Source organism: Tetrao urogallus (genome assembly GCF_951394365.1).
Source record: "Tetrao urogallus genome assembly, chromosome: 7".
In the NCBI taxonomy this organism is placed as follows: domain Eukaryota; kingdom Metazoa; phylum Chordata; class Aves; order Galliformes; family Phasianidae; genus Tetrao; species Tetrao urogallus.
This window is the reverse complement of record NC_136820.1, coordinates 42,944,891-42,966,957: the sequence shown is the minus strand read 5'-3', so window position 1 is coordinate 42,966,957 and position 22,067 is coordinate 42,944,891. Positions and strand designations below refer to the sequence as shown.

The window sequence follows — 22,067 nt, the reverse complement described above, 5'->3', positions numbered from 1 at the left end:
CTGGGAGAGCATTAGAATTGATGAATTCTTCAGTTTCATATTTAATAAGTTTTATATTGACGAAAGAAGCTGTATGATAGCATCTTCTACCAGCTGTACACGGTGTATTTAACCTGATTTTCAGGAAAGGGAATCACAAAAGTTGAATACTTGCAGTGTTTCTGGAATTGGGCCATAAAATGTGGCAGCTGCTACACTTGGCTGCCTGGATTGCCAGTACGGAATAAAAATGGGTAAAACTCAGACAAAGGTTATTATAATAAGCTCTTAAGGTTTGTCCTTTTTTCCCTTAATTATTGCTGAATGTTGCTAGAATGAAAAAATGAATTACATTATTACAGGTTCAGTATCCATAATGTTTGTTCATTTCTGCTAAACCTATTAGATAATTTCCAGGGATGATTGTCAAATTAACAAGTTTTTACTTGGAAGCCCTCTGAGACTTCATGGCACTCTGCCAAATTACTTTTTCTCTCCATAGGAGGCTGAAAACTGAAGGTCAGTAGAGAGATTTCTCATCTAAGCAACCAAGACATCTGAGCTATCATTCAGTTATTTAAATGTTAAAATATATATCCTTATTTTCCTAAATTATCTTGATATAATAAACCCTTCCTTACATAATGTGTAACTTTCTATCCAATTGTCCAAATAATGTGAATCTAGAAGAAAATAGAATTCCCACAGATCAAAGTCAGGTTAATTTAAAAATAATAAATAAAAAAATCTGCATACTTGCAATAGTTTAGTTTTACAGTTAAAGCATATGTTTAACTAACTTCAGCTCCAGTAGTTTAAAATTTGACTCAAGTTCAGTAGTGTTCATCATCACACAACTTCTGTGTTGTGAGGCTTCCAATTCCTTTTATAATATTGCATATATTACAAGGATTTAGAATCTGCACTTGTAACAAAGGGGATGATACAGCAGCAAAAATGCATTGCAGACTTTCTTCCTTGTCTTTCATTTCTTCTTCTTTGTGTCCCTGTTCTGTGCCAGACTCGCGATCCCTTTGTGGTACACCCACCTTGGATGGGTGCGTGGCAAGTGAGAGCCTGAAGAAGAGACTGGGTGCATGAGAGAAGGCTGTGCTTTAGAGAAGGCAGCAATGAAAGAGCCCATGGGGCTTAAGCAGCCAGCAAGCTAGGACCCAGTGGCATGTGACACTGTGCAGTATTTGTGTGGGGGTGTGCTAGGGATTTTGTTTTCCTGTCTTGAAATGAATTGTTGCTTAGAAGCTTTTCAAATGTTCTTAAGTGTTTACTGAATATTTTACTTTTTTCCTTAATTAAATGTGTGCCTCCTTTCGTTTTGCCATCTGGCGAATTTTAATTTATCCATGTGGTCTGTAATAAATATTGGTTTCCCAGACAGCCCTTCTTGTCTGTCCTCCCTGCTCCATTTCCCAGCTTCCTACCTCCTGTGTGTACAGTTATGAGAAACTTCAGTGCTCTGAGACTGTTGACATCTAAGAGGCAATGTGGACCTGAGTGTCTGTTTTACCATCTTTACTAATAGTGATAGGGATACTTTGGAGAATAGCTAATTGAATATAGTTCTTCAATATCAGTAAAATGATAACTTAGTCAAGTTCTGATTTGTATCAGAAGCTCTCTATTTTTCACTTCTGTAAAAAGTTTATCAATCCAAATTATGTCTGAATTGGTCACTCCTGTGTGTAGCTAATTGTGGACATAATTATTTTACATGGGTAGAACTACTGTTGCTACTAGTATCAATTTTAAGGTATTAGAATCTACTTGCAGAGAAAAAATTCTGTTTATTAGTGTCAGATGAATCACAGAAGTGACCTTTCTATGTGTTTATGTGATTCATTACATTAAATTTTAAAAATTTTCAGAAGAATAACAAGCATGTTGTATGTATTTAATGTGTGTTTAATTTTGTGGAATACTCCAAACTTGGGTCCGTATCACGTGGTTTGTTGCTGAGTTAATGGGAACTGTATTAGATACAAGGATTTATATGCTTGTTTTAAAACTTCGGAGCTCTCATCAGAGGTGATTAGAGTAAAAACCCCATCTTGAAAAAGAATACTTGAACTGTTTATGTTGGAGGAATGCTTGGCAGTAAAGTTCTGTACGAAGCATTGTGTTTTGTAAATAGGCTGTATTGGCAGACGATTTATTTAAACTTCCTCTTTCAGGCTCCTTTACAGTTTAGCCTTTAATGCCAGATTCCTGAGGCATCTTTGGTATTTGATATCTTCAATGACTACACGAATGATTACAGGGTATGTATTTCCAATATCTCGGAAGCTGAGTTTCTTTTAGAGCAGAGTGTATCTAGTTAAAAAGAGAACAAGGCAGGTTGTGGCATGACAGTGCTTATGGACAATGATTGAAAACAAAACTGTAAGATTTGCTTTGTTCCTACTTCACTGACATTAGTGGTACTATGATTTCATAAAACTTGGGAATTCAACAGTTGTAAGAAAAAAGATGGTAAATATTTATTAAAATAAGACAGGTGTCTTGTGTAGATTTTAGTGCTTACTAGCGCTAATGTAATAAATACTAAAGTTTCCAGTACTTCCTCCCAGGTATGTTGGTTTTATCTCATAAACTCTGACTAGTTCAGAAACTGACGGTGCCAGAAGTGCATTCCCTAGGAACTGAGGCATTGAACCTGCAGATTTTCTGTGTGCAAAGATGCATATTACTTAACCTGTTTTTGCTTTGTTTTGGTTCTAAACTAGAAAGCACCTGCAGTCTGTGCTGACACCGGAGTTTGGTGTGTTTGAGACATTGAGAAAATTTAGTGACAAGAATTTAGAACAACTTTATTTGACAAGGGTGTACATAGTTATTAAACTGAGACAGCAGTCCCTATTTTGTTACAGGAAATGATATTTAATATTTTTACTGGAATGCTAAAGTTAATATTTTTTTCAAGTATTTAATTAACATTGTCTTAATTTTGAATATTTTATTTGCAGGTCTATGGTACCACTTCTTCAGGTGATTTCAAGAGGTTCTCCAATGTCTTTAGAAGACTCTAGTCGAATTATCCCTCTCTTCTACCTATTTAGTTCTTTGTTTAGTCATTCACTTATTTCTATTCATGATAATGAATTCTTCGGTGATCCTATTGAAGGTGAGAGTTTGAATGGTAATTGATAACAGAGCTTCATAAAGTAGGTTTGTATAAGGCTGCTTAAAATGTTGAGCTGTCAGACTTAGAGGACTAAATCCATACAATTCAGTTGCTTCTGGGTGATCCTTTGTTAAGAAGCAGGAATATTAACCGCCTTCTACTTTTCATAAAAGAATGGAGATTCACCACGTGCTTCTAATATGGCAGTTCTAGAACAAATGTCTGCTGCCATATCAATTTGTTGGGAACTGTTCAGCGTCTGGAATTTACAGCTTTAGGATTCCCTGGGCAATGATTTGCCAACATCTGTGGGGAAGGTTTTGCTTGGGCTGACTTGCTGATGGTCCCCTGAGCAATCAGCTGTCATCTGGTTCTTTCATGATGATTGCATTTGAGGGGGGGGGAAGATAGTCTGCACCATGGGAACCATAGCTTTACAGGGTCTATTATGCAAGTTTTTAATCATGGTAATTTGCAATGAACTGGTGAAGAGAATGAAAGTCTGGACTGAATCTGTAGATTAATTCAAACTTTTAACGTAGTTGCTGAAGAAAATAAGAGAATATCGTAATTGTGTCTGTAAACAGTTATGAGGTCATGGTTTTTAAATATGTTCTCATTCTCTTTTTTGTGTGATGTTTTCGATTGATATCAGATTGGATGTGAATACTAGAGTTCCAATGAAGTCAGTGTTTTTTTATAGCAAAAAAGAAAATGTTGAAAGAAACTTAAACTTGTGGTTTGTTTAGTTGTAGGTCAGAGACAATCATCAATGATGCCTTTTACACTAGAAGAGCTTGTAATATTATCACGCTGCCTTCGAGATGCGTGCTTAGGAATCATAAAGTTGGCTTATCCAGAAACAAAACCAGAGGTTCGTGAGGAATATATTGCAGCATTTAGAAGTGTTGGAGTAACAAAAAATACGGAGATGCAGCAGTGTATACAGACTGAACAAAAAAGGTGGATTCAGTTATTCAAGGTAAGTTGTGTCAGTTGTCTGAGTAAATGAGACTGGGTACATTTCATTTTTGCTAGTTCTATTTTTAATTTTTTTTTTATACAGTTTTCAGGAATGTGGAGTCAGGAAGATTGATTTTTGGGCTGTATGCTGAACTTTGAGTAATTAAATTCAGATACACTATTTTTCACAAGTCTTAGTTTAATTTTCTTCCTTACCATGTTTGTAAAACAAAAAAGAAAGCTTCTGTATAGAATAGACATTTTGTCTTGAAATCCTGTTCAGCAGGATCCTTAGTATGTGATTACAGCATTACATGGGTGTGCAGTTCTAATGGGACTGTGTGGTGTCTTGGGTACTTCAGTATTGGAGGCTTCACTACATGGGTGCTAGGCTTCACCACCAGGTGCTAGGCTGGGTTTGTTGGTGTTTTACCACAATGTGATGGTGTTACTCCTTTTGGGTTTGCTGGAATACTAACGAGATGGTGAATTTGGCTTAGCAAATCTAAACTAAATGTACATCATTTCTGGCTGTCTACCAGTATATTTCTGTTAGTTTTATTCATGTCATTCTAAGGCTTAAAAGAAGCTGAAAATGTTGGCAGGGAAAAAACCTAATATAACCGTTGCTGAAAAAAATGGAGTGCTTGACTTGTCACGAAAATTCTGCAGCAAACATATCTAGTCAGCTAAAATTGCTCATTAAAGAAGTGGGAGCAGAAGAAATGCATTTTCCAAATTGAATGGTAGATTTACAGTCCGTTTAATACTGGTGACCTCTCGCACACTAATGTTCAGTTCGAGTCATCAGCTGTCCCTTCAGGTCTTTTATCACTGCTTTTGTCAAGCTATCTATTTAATTGAAAGAAGTTAATTGAATGAAAATGATCAACTAAGCTTGTATTAATATTGCTAATGGAACTTTCTTCTTGGCCATGTTTGGAGAAAGATGTCATGCTAGACTTTAGGAAAGGCCCATTAAGGCTTGCACTTAACCTGATGGGCTAATTAAGGAATGCTTATTCATTCTACAAGTCTAAGATAGCCTCTATCCAGCCTATTCTGTCTGATTTTACAACACATTTCACTTATGAGCATAAGCATTAATAGCAGTGAGAGTAACTGATAATGTTTTGATTGCATTGAATACAGTCCTAATGCACCACTGAATCTGTAATTTGCACTGATTGATCTAATATATGTTTGCACGATTTAATTTAATTACTTGTCTTTAAATTGCCAAATAAACTTTCAATTTAAAGGTCACAAGTGAAAACCCCAGTATGTCTATTTCTCTAGTGAGAACAGCATATTAGGAGCATTTCTCTGTTAGCAGTTTATTACATGCCATCTTCTGTTTGTTCTCCTTACTTTGTCTTATTTATTCTTTTGTTAGCTTCTTAAATTTCCAGTGAATTTGATCGTATTGTGCTTTCATGCAGCAAGTTGTAAAATTTCAAGTTACTCTGTCTCGCTGGCAGGCGAGTATCGACTTGGTGTGCTGTTTATATTTTCAGGAGCCAGAATTGTCTGCCATTAATTGATGTACCTGTGTAAATCCTGAGTGAAGACTGGTTTTACCCAGAAATGCAGATATTAACAGAGCTTTGCTTGCTTACTTCAGAATGTATTACTTCAGAAATGTATTAGAAATAAAAGCTCAATACAACTGAAATTCACTCCATTAAGAGGCATGAAATCTTTACTAAGGGCAACTTTGAAGTAGGTTCCTTTACAGTGAGCAGGCAGTAATATCTTCTTCCAAAAAAAACCCACCCTAAAACAAAACTGAAGTAGGTTATAAATTTAAGGTGTTGAAGTAGAAATTATTTTTCTTTTATTTATACTGTGTCAAATATGAGGACTTGTCCTTTCTGAAACTTTTCAAGCTGCCTACGGAGGCATATTGCTTCCCTATCATCCATTGCTTCCTTAACATTCCTTTTAATTTCTCACACTGGTTTTACAAGTTTTCCATGCCACTGATGTCTGATACGAAATACATTCCAACAGGAAGGCAATGTTAAACCTGAAAACAGTGACTGCTGACAGTAAAGCAGACTTATTGGCTGCAAATTGGAAGTTATTGAAAGGGTAGGCTTCGCATGTGAAAATGTCTTTATTAAGCAGTATCCCTCTTTTTTTGGCTTGTAGGCAACTGCTACAAATTCTGTAGAACATAATTTCACAGGATTAATTCAAAGCAGTCTATTAATAGACTTAATAAAATTTGTTTTCATGTACTCAGAACTTGAGTTGCTCTTTCTTGTGAATTAGAATTTTGGGGGTTACTCACACCTGTGGCTTTATGGGAAAGAAAGTTTAATTATTGTTAATTGAAGTGAGTCCTTTCATTAAAATGCAATTTAAATTTTACAAACAAGTCTCAATTATAGACTGCTAGCATTCTCAGTAACCATTTATTCTGTAGAAGGAATTCCAGTCTCAGCTAATTTGATTCAGCTTCCTTTAGGTCATCTTTAACTGCTTGTAAAAACACTTTATTAGCATGGTCTTCACGTGGAAAATTTTCTGCTTTTTTTTTTTTTTTTCCCTTAAGTATGGTGGTAATGGGACCACAGTGCTTCAGTGACTTATCTCACCTGCACTGAATTTTATAAGGGCAAGGTGATGAAAATTCCTGTGTAATCAGACAGTTCCCTTAATAGCATTCTTTTGTTCTTTTATTCAACAGGAGCTGGATCTTTAAAGGTCTTTTGTATAGTATCTAGACACAGATTCCTTTAGAAGGCCCATTAAACTCTGTGTTGCTCCTTGACACCTGCCTTTTAATGCTGTCTTTTAGGAAGATTACTTTAGAAAAGCTGTGTGTTTTTCTTCCTTTCTCAAGTGCTGTAGTTCTAAGTTTCAGAACAGGTGCGTGTTTATCACAGCAGCAGTAACTTCTTTGAGGCTACTAAGTGTAAATTGTATTGATTCCACTTAATTTTATGTAATGTTGGTTGAAGTTGATTCTGTCTTGCAGATGTACCGAACCTACTTTGGGGAGAAGGCATACAAGCAAGTATGCCAGTGCTTGTGACGGAGTAGATGTTACCTTGATACTTTTCCTTCTGTTCTGGATTGCAGAAAACTGCCAAGAAAAATAGTACAATTGCAGAGATGCTCCAGTGACCATGACAAACATTTTTCCCAGCCCCACAATTTTTTATGCAGCTGTGCATAAACTAATTTTCTGTTGTTTTCTCATTTACAAATTTACCTTTCATGATTTGAGCTCCTAGTGAATTAAAAAGTGAATTAAACATAGTGGTTTAAAATAATGTGTCATGCCTTGTGGTTGAGTGGCATAGGGGTGTAACATCATCACTCACTGATTCACGCTGATAAGCAAAAATCTGTTAAACTACTTTACCTTCCAGGCTTGTAGGAGAATGCTTATACTTTTTCCTGGGCTTACTGACTTAACGTGCTGAAGGGCTTTTACTTAACACATTTTGGTTTTGTAAATAATGTTATGATACGTACGCACATATGAAATGGAAATTGCAACCCACCACCCTGTACGTTTTCAAGACTGTAGGTGCTTCTTAGGCTTCAAGTTGTCCATTTGTAGTCTGCTCCTTCTCAGGAGCATGTTTACTTTATGAATCTGTTAAATCAGATCTCTTAAGAATCTTAGAGTTTAGCTTAGAATAGATAGAAATATCTGAGCTGTTCACACTAGGAGCTGTTTTAATAGAGAAGGGTCTTTGAGGGTATAGTTTATTCAATAAGTGATAGATACATTAAGGTAACTTTTTTTTCTAGCTAGCTCTGTCCACAATAAAAGGAGCCCAGAGTCTCTTTTTTTTCAGATGTAGAGCATTTAAAAATACCAGCATTTGCTTTTCCACATGGATGATCACTTCAGTGAGGTGATATAATTGGCAGATGCTTATGACTTCTCTGAGGCACCTTTAGCTGAAAATGCTTTGCAGAATCACAGAATCACAAGGTTGGAAACAACCTGCAAGATCATCTAGTCCAACCACCCTCCCATTCCTATCAGTACCACAAGCACTAACCCATATCTCGTAGCTCCTCATCCAGGCGCCTCTTGAACACTGCCAGGGACAGAGACTCCACCACCTCCCTGGGCAGCCATTGCAGTGCCTGACTACCCTTTGAGAGAAAAAGTTTCTCCTAATATCCAACCTAAACCTCCACTGGTAGAACTTCTGGCCGTTTTCTCGGGTCCTACTATTTGCCTGGGAGAAGAGGCCAGACCCTTTTGCACCACAACCTCCCTTCAGGAAGTTAGGCTTTAGTTAGTGCAGCAAGTAGAACTAGTCACATCTTTCATGTGCTGCAGAAATGTAACTTTGAATGCCTCTTTAATGCTTTTGCCCTCCCCTTCTGTATTTTCAAAACTGATGTTGACTTCTGTAGAGATTGACCATTAAGGTGCACATCACATGATCTGCTGGCTAGTTAGTTAAGTTTATTAACTGTAGGAAGACATACCCACTGTAATTGATGGATCTCTTAAGATTTTTCTAGTGTGGTGTGGTATGTGACCTTTGCAGTCTTGAGATGGAAAGCAAGAGTTCCATTCTTCTGTGGATCATTTTCACTGAAAAATGATGCATGGAAGTTTGAGAGACTTTCCTGTGGACAGAGAGAATCTACCCATCTACCAGATTGTTCAGAACCTTGGATTTGGAATGTAATGTAATAAAGAGTAGGCATATATCTGTCTCAAACATTCATCTATTCATATGCTTAAGTTTTTAAAAGCCTATATATGTAAGTGGGGAAAAAAAATGTACTTATATAAAGCAGAGTTAAATGACCCAGTTAAGTATTATTTCTGTAAAGAAGTAATTCAGTGCTGGTAATGATTTGATTAGGCTTTGCTGAACTGGCATTTAACTTTATAGGTGTGAAGTCCTAGGGATTACTAAGTCCTAGCTCTTAAAATTTGAAATGAGACTTTAATAAGGTAGGTTGTTTTGGATTACGTACTAGTGAACCACAGTTACTCATGTTCTGAGATATTTAAATATAAAAGTAGGCTTTGGTAAGTTAGAGTAAGTTCTGATTTCATGCATTACTAATTTTTTCTCAAATTTTAGCGTGAAATTTCTAGAATTTCACTCATAGCACTAAGTGTATATTGAATATATGTATTTCTAATACCTAGGTCATCACAAACTTGGTGAAAATGCTGAAAGCAAGAGATACAAGGAGAAATTTCTGTCCACCAAATCATTGGCTCTCAGAGCAAGAAAACATTAAAGCAGATAAGGTAAGTGTAATTATATTCTTTTTCATAGAGCATTACTGGTGATGAAGTTTAATTTTTGATTCCTAACAATATCAGCAATGTTGATAATTGCAGTTTTAATGTTGTTTAAAATGTGTAGTAACACTGCTTATCTCTGTAGTATAGAAGTCTTGCATCTGTTAAGAAGCTTCTGTGTTATATCACTTTACCAGGTCATAAAGTAGGACCTACACTACAGTGCATTATTGTAACTAAGCTCTATTTACAACAACAGAGAGCTGGAAATTGTGTAGCTTTTTTTTTTTTTTTTTTTTTTTTTCATTTTATTTTCATATTATTTTAAGCTCTTAAAATAAAAATAGAGTAGTTGTTCTCTAGTGGATTCATACTTCAAAATTTACTTCCAAAACAGAGTAAAACTCAGTTGTGTTTTCTGTGCTTGTCTCACCTGGAGCTTACTTTTTTCCTAAAAGCCTTTGAACAAAATGGAGTTGCTTGAACTTGTGTATGTATGCATGCAAACAAAAATGCTGTTATGAATGTGCATGTACCTCCTTTGAATCATTGAAAACTTGGGTCTTAAGCCAGTTGTGTCTGAGGCAAACTGCCGTGCAGTGCTAGATGTTCTAACAGTTGGAGGTGTTGCATGGCAATGAAAAGCAATAAATTCTTCCATTTATTTTTGATTATTGCTTGTTTGCTTACCTTATGTTTGAGATTTCCATTTCTCTGTGTGACAGTTCTTCAGAGTTGGTAGGAAATAATGCCCACACACCTTAAAGAAAGTAGTAATCTTGAACAGTAGTGTTATCTTGATTCTCAATTCAAAGTAAGAGAATTTATTTTACATCTCAGAATTCAAACTCTACTTCTGTAGGATCTTAAATATCAAATGTTAATCTTACTAGGTTACACAGCTCTATGTGCCATCTGCTAGGCATGTATGGAGAGTCAGAAGAATGGGAAGAATAGGACCATTGCAGTCGACTTTGGATGGTAAGATACAATCTATGCAGCTGTTGCTTTACTAAGGCAAAATAAGCTTACCTAATGTGAAGAGAACTTACCTTTTGCAGAGTTGAGCTGAACATCTTGTATAGTTTTAATAATAACAGAAGACAAAGCAGTCACTTAAAATCTTGAGTAGGTTTCTGTGTCTTTGGAATATTCATTGTATAACAGCTTCCCCAAGATTCTGCTGGTTTTGCTGGCATTGATGGGGTGTAATGGTAACAAGTGCTAAGTATTAAGAAGTGTGAATATGCATAAAAGGTAGTTGCAGAAGACAGAAAATGCATACATTTGTGCAATATACAAAATGATAAAGTTTTATTTTTACCATATACATAGTTATTATAACAAATTTTTGGTATCATGATAAGTATTAATTGCGATTAGTAAATATTGTCTCTGGACGTTTTTCTTTGAAGCACTCAAAATAAGTAAACTTTATGGAACTTCTAAAGAAGCATTTGGGAATTGGGCTAACTTAGCTATCAGGGAAAACTTACACTAGTTGAAGTTTAATTGCACTAGTGCACTTTTAAAATGTTGACAATCTGTTTCTGCTTTTCAGACCTTTGTATCTTCACTGTTTTAGAATTTCATCTAAAATTTAGAATTTTAGAATATAGCAGCCTTTAAGGCTACTATAGAGCTCTGCAGAACTAAGTGATTTGTCCAAGTTTGAGACCTAAGGACTTATTTTTGATGACAAATTTTGTTTGAATAGTTACAACGACATTAGTCTAGTTATTAGGTAGCAACTAATTGGTCTAGTGTAAATATTGTTGAGAATTCTGAATCAAATTTTTGTTCAGTTTAATTTCTGCTTTTGGAAATGATCAGTTGTCAGCTGTGGATAGTAGATTTTAAAAACAAGTGCTTAGCAAAAATTGCTGAAAATCTGTATGCTTTTTAGGTATTGCCACGCTGTATTGTCTCAGCATCTTTCAAATGCAACTTCCTCCTGTTAGAGCTGTTCCATGTTTGTTACTCCCAGGTTCTCATCCTCCTCCTAGCTTGCTAGCCTCCTCTTAGTCTCCTTCCCCTCAGATTTGCAACACTTTGAGCTTGTTCCTTTCTTTACCTCCCCATAACTGCATCAGTGCCCTCTGTTTCATGAGTTAGCTTGAATTGGGTGACAAACACGTAAGCTGATGTACGGGGCTGATAAGAACTGAGATCTCCTTGCTTTTTTGTAGTCTGGTCATCAAGGGAATTTCTGTTCTCGAGCCAGTTGCAATTTTTTTTTTTTAAAACTAGAGTATTTTTGAATCCTGTTTCTCTGTTAAATTTAAAATCCATCCATTCAGTTCAAAGGTGCATTGAAGGGAACGGGTCAAGACTACGCTGTTGATGTAAATATCGTTTTGATAAGAAAGCAGACGAAAAACAGTGCAGTCACCTGCTTGTTTTCACACATTTGTGTTAAGTGTGTGTGTGACTTGTGCAAGCCCTCTTGACTCCATACGGGATGAAGCCAATTAGCATGAAAGTACGGCTGCATCGCATATGGCCGTGTTTATTTGCACTTTTTCATTTGCCTAAATGGCAGACTCGTGAGTTCTAAATGCCCTCTGTATTGATGACTCTGTCTCATACTTCTCTTTAAAGAAAGAAGCTGTGATGGAGAAATGCAGATAAAATTGACTAATTGACTGGAATAATTGAACCATCGAAATCATGTAGTAGTTTACCTTTGCTGTACATGCACTTTTTATTTAAAATGCTTTTAACCCTTAGCTTAATAGACAGCATACACTGACTTTTAATTAAGAAACTGAGAGTAATCACAGATAAGTATTTTTTCAGAAATTCCACAGTCTTGCAGTCTTCCTTCCCCAAATGAGTATACATCAGGTATAGTAGTGCACTGGGTGCATCCTGTAGTGCATCCTGTTAACTTAGTTGCTGTAATATCCCTACTTAAAGTGCTTTGAGGAGTAAAAATGGCACCAGAATCAAAGAAACAAACCTCCCCCAACCAAAAAAGCCTGACAAAACAAAAACCAGACTCCTCTACAAAATGTCTCATCGGTGAACATTGCCATGATGCTCTGTTGTAGAAGGGCAGTATTTCTGTAGTAACTAAGATTTCATGTGATAACTGTAGCCTTGCTATTAGGAGAGAAAACCTAGAGGAACAAATGCTATTTTTCTGTTGATGTCTTTAGATTTGGTTTAATTCTTATCTTTTAATGAGTAAAAGAGTTTGTTTGAAAGTGGATGTTGTAGTTGAAAGCTCTTCAAACTTTTTGGCTACTGGGATGGGAATATTGTGTATTCCTGTGATAAAAATCATAATTTTATACATTTTGTACTACTTGTCTTCTGTGATGTTTAATTAAAAAGTTAAAAATTCAGTGATACAACAACAACTTTTCTTCAGAAGAAAACTTAAACATGAATACGTCTATATATATTTTGTTCTCAGATTGCTTTTTATTTCTGGTTGCCTAATATGTAATGAAAGGTAAGGCTTTGTGTTACTGCTCATAAACCAACTATTTTAGTACTTGTATTTTAATGCAAAGTAAATTGATATTAAAAAAAAGTCAGAATTGTTTAACATTGTTTCCAAAATGATTAAAAGTATTATTTCTATTTTAAGTGGGTTTGGAACCAGCACCTCTTTCTGTATCTGAAGAACGACAGCTTGCAATTCTGACAGAGCTACCTTTTGTCGTTCCTTTTGAAGAAAGAGTAAAGGTACCTAATTTCTAAATTAATGTTTAGTTTTGGTTTTTGAGATTGTTTGCTTTTGTTTTTCAATAAGCTTAAAAGAGCATGTGGCTAACCTAGACACTGGCTTGTTTCTCTGCAGAGGTATCTGACATGCCATACTTGTTCATGTGGCAACTGAATATATGAGGTCAGACTACTTTCTTTTTTTTTTTTTTTTTTTGGCAATGATTCTGTTGTCTTTTCTAGTATATGTATTAAAATTAGGAACACAGATTCCAAGATATGAGAGCAATGATGCATTAATTCCTGGTTGATCTACGTGATTGCACCCTCTTGTGGCACGCAGTGTGCTAGCTTGTGTATCTACTACAAACTGATTGCAGGCGCAACACTGGAGGCTGGTGCAGTGGGTGAATTTACTCAGAACAAGTTGATAGATGTCCATTTAACAAAACAGTGCCTAGAGATTGATTTTTTTTTTTTTTTTTTTTTTTTTTTTTCCACTCAGTGTCTCAGTAACTGAATGTGAAGAATGATGTGGTTTAAAACCTGCAAGGTTATTGTACCTTTTGACTCATTTTTGTGTGCTTTCTAGATTTTGAATGTATAATTGCTACTTCTATCAGCTATTTCAGTTTACAGTGTGTATATATATATATATATATATATTTAAGCTATAATAGTTATAAGGCTTTTTGAACTGCTTTTGTTGTCAAAAGTACCAAATACTTTAAAAAAAAAAAAAAAAAAAAAAGTGAACTGTCTTGGAAACATTTAATTACAAGACACCATCAAGGGAATGAAGAACTGTTCCATAGGGAAAGTAAATCAGTATTTGTCAAAAAGGCAATGGCAGATTTAGTGGAAGAGGACTTGTTTTTTTCAGGCTTCTGTGAAACAGTTGTTCCCACAAAAAATCTTAATACCATGTGACAGAACTGAACTGGGATTACAGCGAAACAATTGGAAGTGACGTCAAGCAGGAATCTGTGTTAATATTCTGTCGCTGTCTACAACCTCTGTGCTCATAAAGCTTTAAGTTTTACGTATCTTAAGTTTCTGGAATTCATAAAACCTGTTTTCTGTTATCACAAAAACTGAAATTTAGCTTCTTGTTTTGGAGTATGGCATCTTTTCAATCATTAAAAATTGTTTGGGAGTTTGTGAGAAGGATAAAGCTCCAGAGTGCACACTTCCATTATTCAAAGACAAGATCCTTTTAAACTGCTTTTCAGACCCAGTATGGTGCTTTTGGTGTAGCAGTAGGAGACAGCATGCTCGCGGAGTCTCCTACCACTCCTTTTACTGCAGGTAGTTTTGTAGGAAATAGCATTATTGCTATTATTTTTCCCCCCTCTTAGCTGTCATCCATAATAACAGGCCTGGTGTTAAGGTCATGTTTGCTCTGTGTATCCTTTCATTTTCTAACTTCTTCGAATTTCCAAACATTAGATACTCTTATAAGCAATTACTCAGTCCAGTTTCTTGGTGAGCTATTCAGCTTGCTGATCCCAGGATCTGTTACCCATTTGGCCTTAAAGCACACTAGTATGCAGCTGTCAGTCAGATGTTCATCACTAACTACAAGTAAATAAAATTTGTATGAAGAACCTTGATCCTTTATGTGAAGCAATAACTTGAATTTTATTGAGTATTACACCACTTACTGAGATTTCCCCTAGTAGACTTTTGCTGCTCATAACCCTTTGGTACAGTTGTTCAGACAACTTTCAGTCTGCCGCACTGTCCATTTCCCTTAGCCCATGCTATTGTCAGCTTGCCAGTGCTGATGTTACAATGTGTGCTTCAGGCACTTTTCCATCTGTTATTATTAAGTTACTACAAATACTTCAGTTAGGCACTGGCATTCTGGATTTTAGGAATTGCACTTGCATGAATATTGGATCATTTAGGAGTCCAGACTGTACCAAAACAATTTTTTTCAGCAATAATCACCATCAAATCACTCTTTGCACCTAGTGTTGTGTAGTAATAGTTAATAGATTGTATTCAGCATATTCTTACGCCCTGTCCATAAAATGGAAGTGCCCGTCGTTGTGCATCTTGATGACGTTCAACTATAGGAAAGTTTAGATCATAGGGGACTTTTTGAGGTTCTTTCTCCCCTCAGTTAGGAGTACATTCAAAGTTAGATCATGACACTAAGAATCAATCGTCCTGATTTCACAGACTGTCTGTATGATCTTTTCTGATGCTTAACCGTGCCCTTCCTGATTTTTCTTTTTTCTGTCTGTTCAGTGTTTCTTCACCTTATGGCTTTTTTTTCTTGGCTTTTTGCTGTTGCTACTACAGGGAAGTCTGGCTTTGTCTACAGTGATTCTTCTACCAGCAGAGTCGTCTTTGCTAATTATAGCATCCCTATAATAGTAGATTTTAGATTTTACTCTGGAGTTGTCTGCTGTTGTCAGATTTTCCACTTTCATGATGTGTGTATGTGATTGTGTGTAAACACCTGTGCGAAAAACAAAAATTCTTAGTTACGAAAGCAATCTGATATTATTGGGAGATTACATCTCTTAGAAAATATACTGAATTATTCATTCAGTATGGGGAAATATGTAGGAGAGGACATCAATAAGCAGATACTCCCTGTATTGGGGATATTTTGAACATTATTCATGCGTTAGGCAGAACGGCCATGCTGCATCTTGGTATGGAAACAGTTACAATTACTATTCAGAGGAATTCTTAACGGGTTCTTATTGTGATGACTTGCACAGAGGCAATGTGAAGTTAAATCTATGCTTCAGCTTGCATTAGTTTTTTTATTTTAGTTGGTATGACATTCAGGCAATGCTGTCCACTGTATCAGTGTGAATTACTTGCTCACTGCTTCCAAGAGGAGTACTGACAGCTCATATCTTGATACTGGAAATGTTCCTAAGCATTATGAAAACAAAAATAATTGTTTACTAGTACTGAGGATTGCCTCTGTGTTCAGAATATCATTTTTTCCCTTTGTCTTTGAATACTTTGCATTTCAGAACTCTGAAAGTTAGGGAGAGGAAGCTGGAATGACTGACACAAAGTCTGTAGATGTGCCTCTTTATGTAGAAAGAATTGAGGATGACATCTTAGCACAAGAAAGTTTTTGCATGTCTGTCCCCTCTTCTTCCCTCCCCTGGGATGTGGCTCTGTATTTCTGGAGCTCGATGACAGAGAGGACAAATCACTTGAAAGTGAGTGCCCAAAGCAGCTTAAAGGGCAGTAATAGTGGTGAAAAGCCATCTTTCACTGGATGTTTAGATCTGTACAGTAACTTGATTTTTTTTTCATTTTAACAGATTTTTCAAAGACTAATCTATGCTGATAAACAAGAAGTTCAAGGAGATGGGCCATTTTTGGATGGAATTAATGTCACCATTAGGAGAAATTATATTTATGAAGATGCTTATGATAAGCTTTCTCCTGAAAATGGTAGGTTTACAATGAAGTTATCATCAAATTCAAACGCATTTAATCCATCTCATCAGGTATTTATGTATTTGCTTACTTATTAAAATAGTAATGAGCTACTAGATTTTTTGCATGAGTGGCTGTGACTAAAAATGGCTGTCCTGTTCTTCTAGCCAGCAGAATTTTTGTGCAGGAGAGCATTTCATCTGAATGAAGAACTAATAAGTAATCTTTAAAAACAGTTCAGTTTGTGAAAAGACTGGGCAGTTCCTAGTAGATCTGGAGGTATTCACTAAGCTTGATGCTTGGTGAATCAGGAGAGATTCTGATGCTGAACATTCTTTCATGGATATCAATTGTCCATCCATAGTGTGTGCATTTGTAGCTCATGAAATGAAGAGGTAGAATTATTTATTATTACTCGTTTATTATTGGCTGGTTTGATGGTGGGAGGTAAGTATAGTCGATGCAAAGTTTATTATAAAAGCTGTTTTTATACACTGGAAGCCTTCAGTGAGTTGAGCAAAAGGGCTTACCTTCTTAGGTACGCACACACAGATCAAGGACTAAATATTACTTGCTCTGGGACTCGTATTAGAAAAATTCAGAGAGAATCTCCAGTCAAGTAGGAGGAAAAAATTCCAGCCACTTCTGTCTTACTGCCACCTCCCCACCTCAAATAACTGTTCACATTTCCAACAGAGAAATGGCAGGTGGCAGCTGAAGTTGAAGGTCAGATTTTTGCAAGAAAACTGAGTTGAGCTAACATATTGATGGTGCCTTGCGAGCAACAGCTCCTCAGCTTGGGTATCTGACTTGTCTGTGGTGCTGACCTTGCTCTTTTCCAGGAGTAAGCAGTTATCTATCAGAGCAAGCAGGAAAGTAATCCAAAGAAAGTGATGAATGCTGAATCAATGAGCTGAAATGGATCACTTCAGGGTTGAGAAGAGTGGACCTATGGAAGGGAGGAACAATGGTGGTGGATAAAAGGAGAGTGGGAGCACTTCCTTTGGTAACAGGCTGAGAAGTAGTTTTAGTTATTTCTTGTTCTTTCATCCTTTTGTATGCAAAAGGCAGGGAAGGACTGCGGACGTTGGGTATCACTCTTGCTCCTTGTAGAGTTTCTCTGTGTTGCAAGCAGATGTGTACAGTACAGTATTTGTCCATCAACAAGTAAATTAAAAATGCTCTCTTGTAAGGTTATTTCTAGGATGTGGCAACATCACAAACAATACATCAAATTTGACCACACAGTGGTCCCACTCAATGGAATTACATGCCATAGCATGGAGTCCAAAGTAGCAGAAGCATTAAGTTTGGTTTCAAAGAATATTAATTAAGGTGTTGTGTAACAGTCGGTCCCTCTAAGGGAATGCAGTGCTTACTGACGTTTCCTTCAGGCAAGACAGAGTAGAACCTTCCATTCACAATGCTTTATATAAATAGAATTTTCAAATAATTATTGGGGCTTATGAAAATATTTGGGAGAATTTTTCTTCCCCTACCAGTGTCTTTCTCATTCATCTTTTGAGTTTTCTTACAGCAAGATGCCTTGTGCAGATTGAGTCCTACACATTGAATATCCTGAAATTCAAGCCAATAATAGATTTTTGCAACAGTACTGCTTACTAGTATCTTTTTTTAAATATACAAATAGCATAGATAGAAACATACACGTTAGTTGCAAGCAAAAATTCAAGGAGATAGTTACATTTGAGTCTCTTTCTCCTTTCTCTGCAGAACCTGACCTAAAAAAGCGCATTCGTGTTCACTTGCTTAATGCACATGGTCTTGATGAAGCTGGTATTGATGGTGGTGGAATTTTCAGAGAATTTTTGAATGAACTACTGAAATCAGGATTTAACCCTAACCAGGGATTTTTTAAGACCACCAATGAGGGACTTCTTTATCCCAATCCTGCTGCACAGATGCTTGTTGGAGACTCTTATGCCCGACATTACTACTTTCTTGGAAGAATGCTTGGAAAGGTAAAAACAGTGCTATATAATTTAAAGCTATCATAGTACTGAAATTATTCAGTAAATGTTTTTGGATGGGGTAGATGGGAGACATTTTCCTCAAGTGTAGAAAGATCCTCATAACTCTCGAATGTTGGATCCAAGCATTATTTCCACACCTTACTGAACTTTCTCATTCATTTCACTAAGTTACATCAAAAGTACAGAGGAATTGACATACTCTTAACTAGCAACAGAACAAAATGTGCACATTTATCTCTGTGTTTATCTTCTTTTTTTAATGTTAATTTGCTTGAGGCCTATAGGACTACTATGTTTATGATGATTTTTAGCATGGGACATTCTGAAATTTGATTCCAGTTCAGATTTTCATCCCTGGGGATCTGAAATAATTTTCAGAATTTGCTATGAGCATTTACAATATTTATGAGGCATTTAAAAATAGTTTCACTAATTCTGCTTGGGTTCTTTTCTATGTGTATTTTGTATCTTTTGAAAGCTATTTTTGCTGTTTTGCTGTTGTAAACTTCAATGACTGATAAACATGTGCTGGGCTAGATTATTTTTAAATATTTTTTTTAAGGAAACCATTATGTTATTACATTCATTTTTCATCTGTGATCATATTTCACACTGAGAATATTTATGAGTCCTTGAAATTATTCTTTAAAGCTAATAATTGTGAAAGAAAGTTTAGAATACAGGTTCTATTTCAGAAAAAAAGGTATTGATTGCTATTCTGCTATCTAAAATGGAATGTATTAAAAATGAAGTCTCACTTAGATGCATGAAGTATTTTGGGGCTTAAAGTCCTGCAGTGAGATTTCACGTATGGTTGGCGTCCTTATTTTAATCCACCTGTAAGCTTAAGAGTATGTCAACAAACATGTGTTGCTGAGATGGATTGCTGTTCTTTGTAGTTCATAGAATCATGGAATGACTTAGATTGGAAGAAATTGTAGTCTGGCCCTATAGACTTGTACATGTAGTTGCAAGAGGAATCTTTTCAATAAAATGATTGTAACTTTCAGTCTTTAATTTTGTCTGACAAAAGCACACATTGTTTTCTATAATTGAATTTCAAATGTTAGCGCAGACAGAAGTTGTAGGGGGTATTTTATCTCCTGTAGAATTGCTGCAAGTACAGTTTTTTGTCGTTTTAAAATCAGAAGGTCTATTATTTAACTTTTTGAAGGCATAAATTGTTTTTGTATTTGCAGAATGTTTGCGTAAGGTATGAACTGACAGCATCATTTAATAATTACCCATACCCAGCTGCACAGACACCTTTTTAGTCATGTATTGAGAGACCCGATGAATTCAACAGAAAGATAAGGCACGGCCGTGCAGTTCAAAACCTGTGGTCTCAGTTAAGTTATTGAACACCCACTCACCCGTTTTCAGAAATGTGCTCATTTTGTGCTTTGCACAGGGTTGTTTGAGAGCAATAGTAGGTTATTAAAAGCCTCTTTGCAAACATAGCAGACATATTGCAAAGGAAGCAATCAGGCATCCACAGCAATTTCTTATTTGTGGAAACTGGTATGTAAAGAACACCGCCACTGAAAACTCTCACTTAACAAGTTTCAACACTACCAGAGAACAAATGCATTAAAATATAATAATTTATCAAAATTCTCTGTCTCTTGGTAACCACCACTCATCTTTCAGTACTGTAGGCTTGCACCTAATTCAGTTTTTATTCTCATCAGGAAATTGTTTAACAGCTTGGCATCTTCTGTGTTACTTGATCAGTTAAGAAATAGAAACATCAGAAGACTTAGAAATTGTCTTTAAAAATTGTGCATATAAAAATTGTGTGTTTAAAAATTATTGTAAACCTTGAATGAATTAGTAATTGTCTAGATTGTACTTTTGTAGTTAGGGAAGAAATTCAAATCCATCCTGCACAAACTGTGTGGCTGTCCAAGCAGCTTTTACTGATGGCTCAATGAGCAAAAGGTCTTGTAAAAAAAATAAGACCATGTGATCACGTAATTGCTTATGTTGTGTGAAACCATTCTTAAAAAAAAAAAAAAAAAAAAAAAAAAACCAACCAATATAGAAATGAGTTTGCTTAACCAACAGCTACTCAAACACTTCCAAAGTTTACGTTTCTCAACTTTCAATGACTTTACTCTGCAATGTAAATATTATTTTAACATCAGAGCTTTTTAAGCAGTTTCATCTCCTTTTCCTGAAAGCAGAAGCTAAGCTTACCACAAGCACGTTGTGTAGTGGTATCGTACCACCGGAGGGCTTTGCAGCTGGAACCTTTTCATTTCCCCTACTGGAAGAACAGTATTGGCTTCCTGAACCCTGAGAGCTGATAGTGTCATGTGCTGTCAGGGACATTCAGACAAAGGTGTCCTGTCCCCAAATCCTTCTTTGTCCTTTCTGAAAAGTAAAGACCTGACCCATGTGCACTTCCACAGTTGAGGATGGGATGCTGCAATCCTTTTGCTCTCACAGTAGATACGATTGGACAGTAAGCAAGCACCCAGTTTGGTTAGCTTGCTCTCCGCAAGCAGTAATGTTACATCAGTGCTGAAAATCTTTCCACGTGCGGACTTTCCTGTTGCAGCTTTGGCAGCGTAGCAGACTTGATTCTCTAGAACCAACAAAAGTTGTGTTGGCAGGCAGCCAAATCTTGGAGCGACAGAACCGGAGAAGGAGAGTTTGGGAACAGCATCTGAGAATCTGAAGTGAGGGTTTTCTCTCGGCTGGTTTTTGAATATCTGCTGCAAACACGGAATGTCGGAAACATTGTGAACCACTTCAACAGAAGCAAGGGTCAGGAAAACAGTGTCAGTTGCAGAATTTAAATCTGAACTTCATTATGTTCAGGCCTAAGCTGAGTCTTGTATACCAACTATATTGTCTTTTTCCATTTCCTGCTTAGATTTTGCATTTATTCGGTGTCATTAATGCGATAGGAAGAAGACATTCACAGAATCATAGACTGATGGGATCACCAAGGTTGGAAAAGACCCACAGGATCACCCAGTCCTGTGCCAATGCCCTGAGAAGATTTTTCTCATGTTGAGATCTTCTGTTTTCCAGTTTGTACCCACTGCCCCTTGTCCTGTCACCAGAAAGCACTGATGGCCTGGATCCATCCACTTGTCTCCCGTTCTTGGCATTTAGAATTAGTTTACATCAAGTATAGATAATTCTTACGGTAATTTAGTTATGTTTGATGATACATTAGCATTAGTTTAATTATATGGCAGGAAACCCACAGAAATAATTATCTTTTTTTATAGTTTCCTTCCTTTTGGACATAAACTTGCTGGTTTCTGTATACATGGTTCTGCAATGGATGCCTTTGCACCTCTAAGAGGCTGACACTGAAGCTGGAGATATTAGTCTAATGCACTCAACAGCTTCAGTTAAACTGAATTCAACCATCTCCAGTTCTCTTTCCTTATTCTAGCACATTGATGAGAACAAGGAATTTGTGCATTCATTTTGCTGAAGAACATAAGAACTGGATAATACAGTAATATAGTATAAGATCTCTTATCCTAAGCAGTAAAACAGTCTGCGGTCTGTGGAAGACATTGGATTTCTGAAAAGGTTCAGATTTGTTGTATCAGAACTTAGTTTCATCTTAGATGTTTGGGAAGGCAGTATAAAGAGCTAAGTATAGTAGTAGATTGTTATTGCTTTA

General features: G+C 36.3%; 1 protein-coding gene across 1 annotated transcript in view; it reads left to right on the top strand.

Annotated features, from left to right (window-relative positions):
• Positions 1-22,067, top strand: part of UBE3C (ubiquitin protein ligase E3C) — a gene marked incomplete at both ends in the record, with an annotated part of 64,038 nt that overhangs the window by 24,167 nt on the left and 17,804 nt on the right. The window contains 8 exons of the mRNA XM_079538002.1: positions 2,169-2,255; positions 2,961-3,118; positions 3,868-4,100; positions 9,228-9,332; positions 10,220-10,307; positions 12,925-13,022; positions 16,304-16,436; positions 18,156-18,403. Coding sequence (XP_079394128.1) covers positions 2,169-2,255; positions 2,961-3,118; positions 3,868-4,100; positions 9,228-9,332; positions 10,220-10,307; positions 12,925-13,022; positions 16,304-16,436; positions 18,156-18,403 — 1,150 coding nt within the window. The remainder of the gene's footprint in view (positions 1-2,168; positions 2,256-2,960; positions 3,119-3,867; positions 4,101-9,227; positions 9,333-10,219; positions 10,308-12,924; positions 13,023-16,303; positions 16,437-18,155; positions 18,404-22,067) is intronic.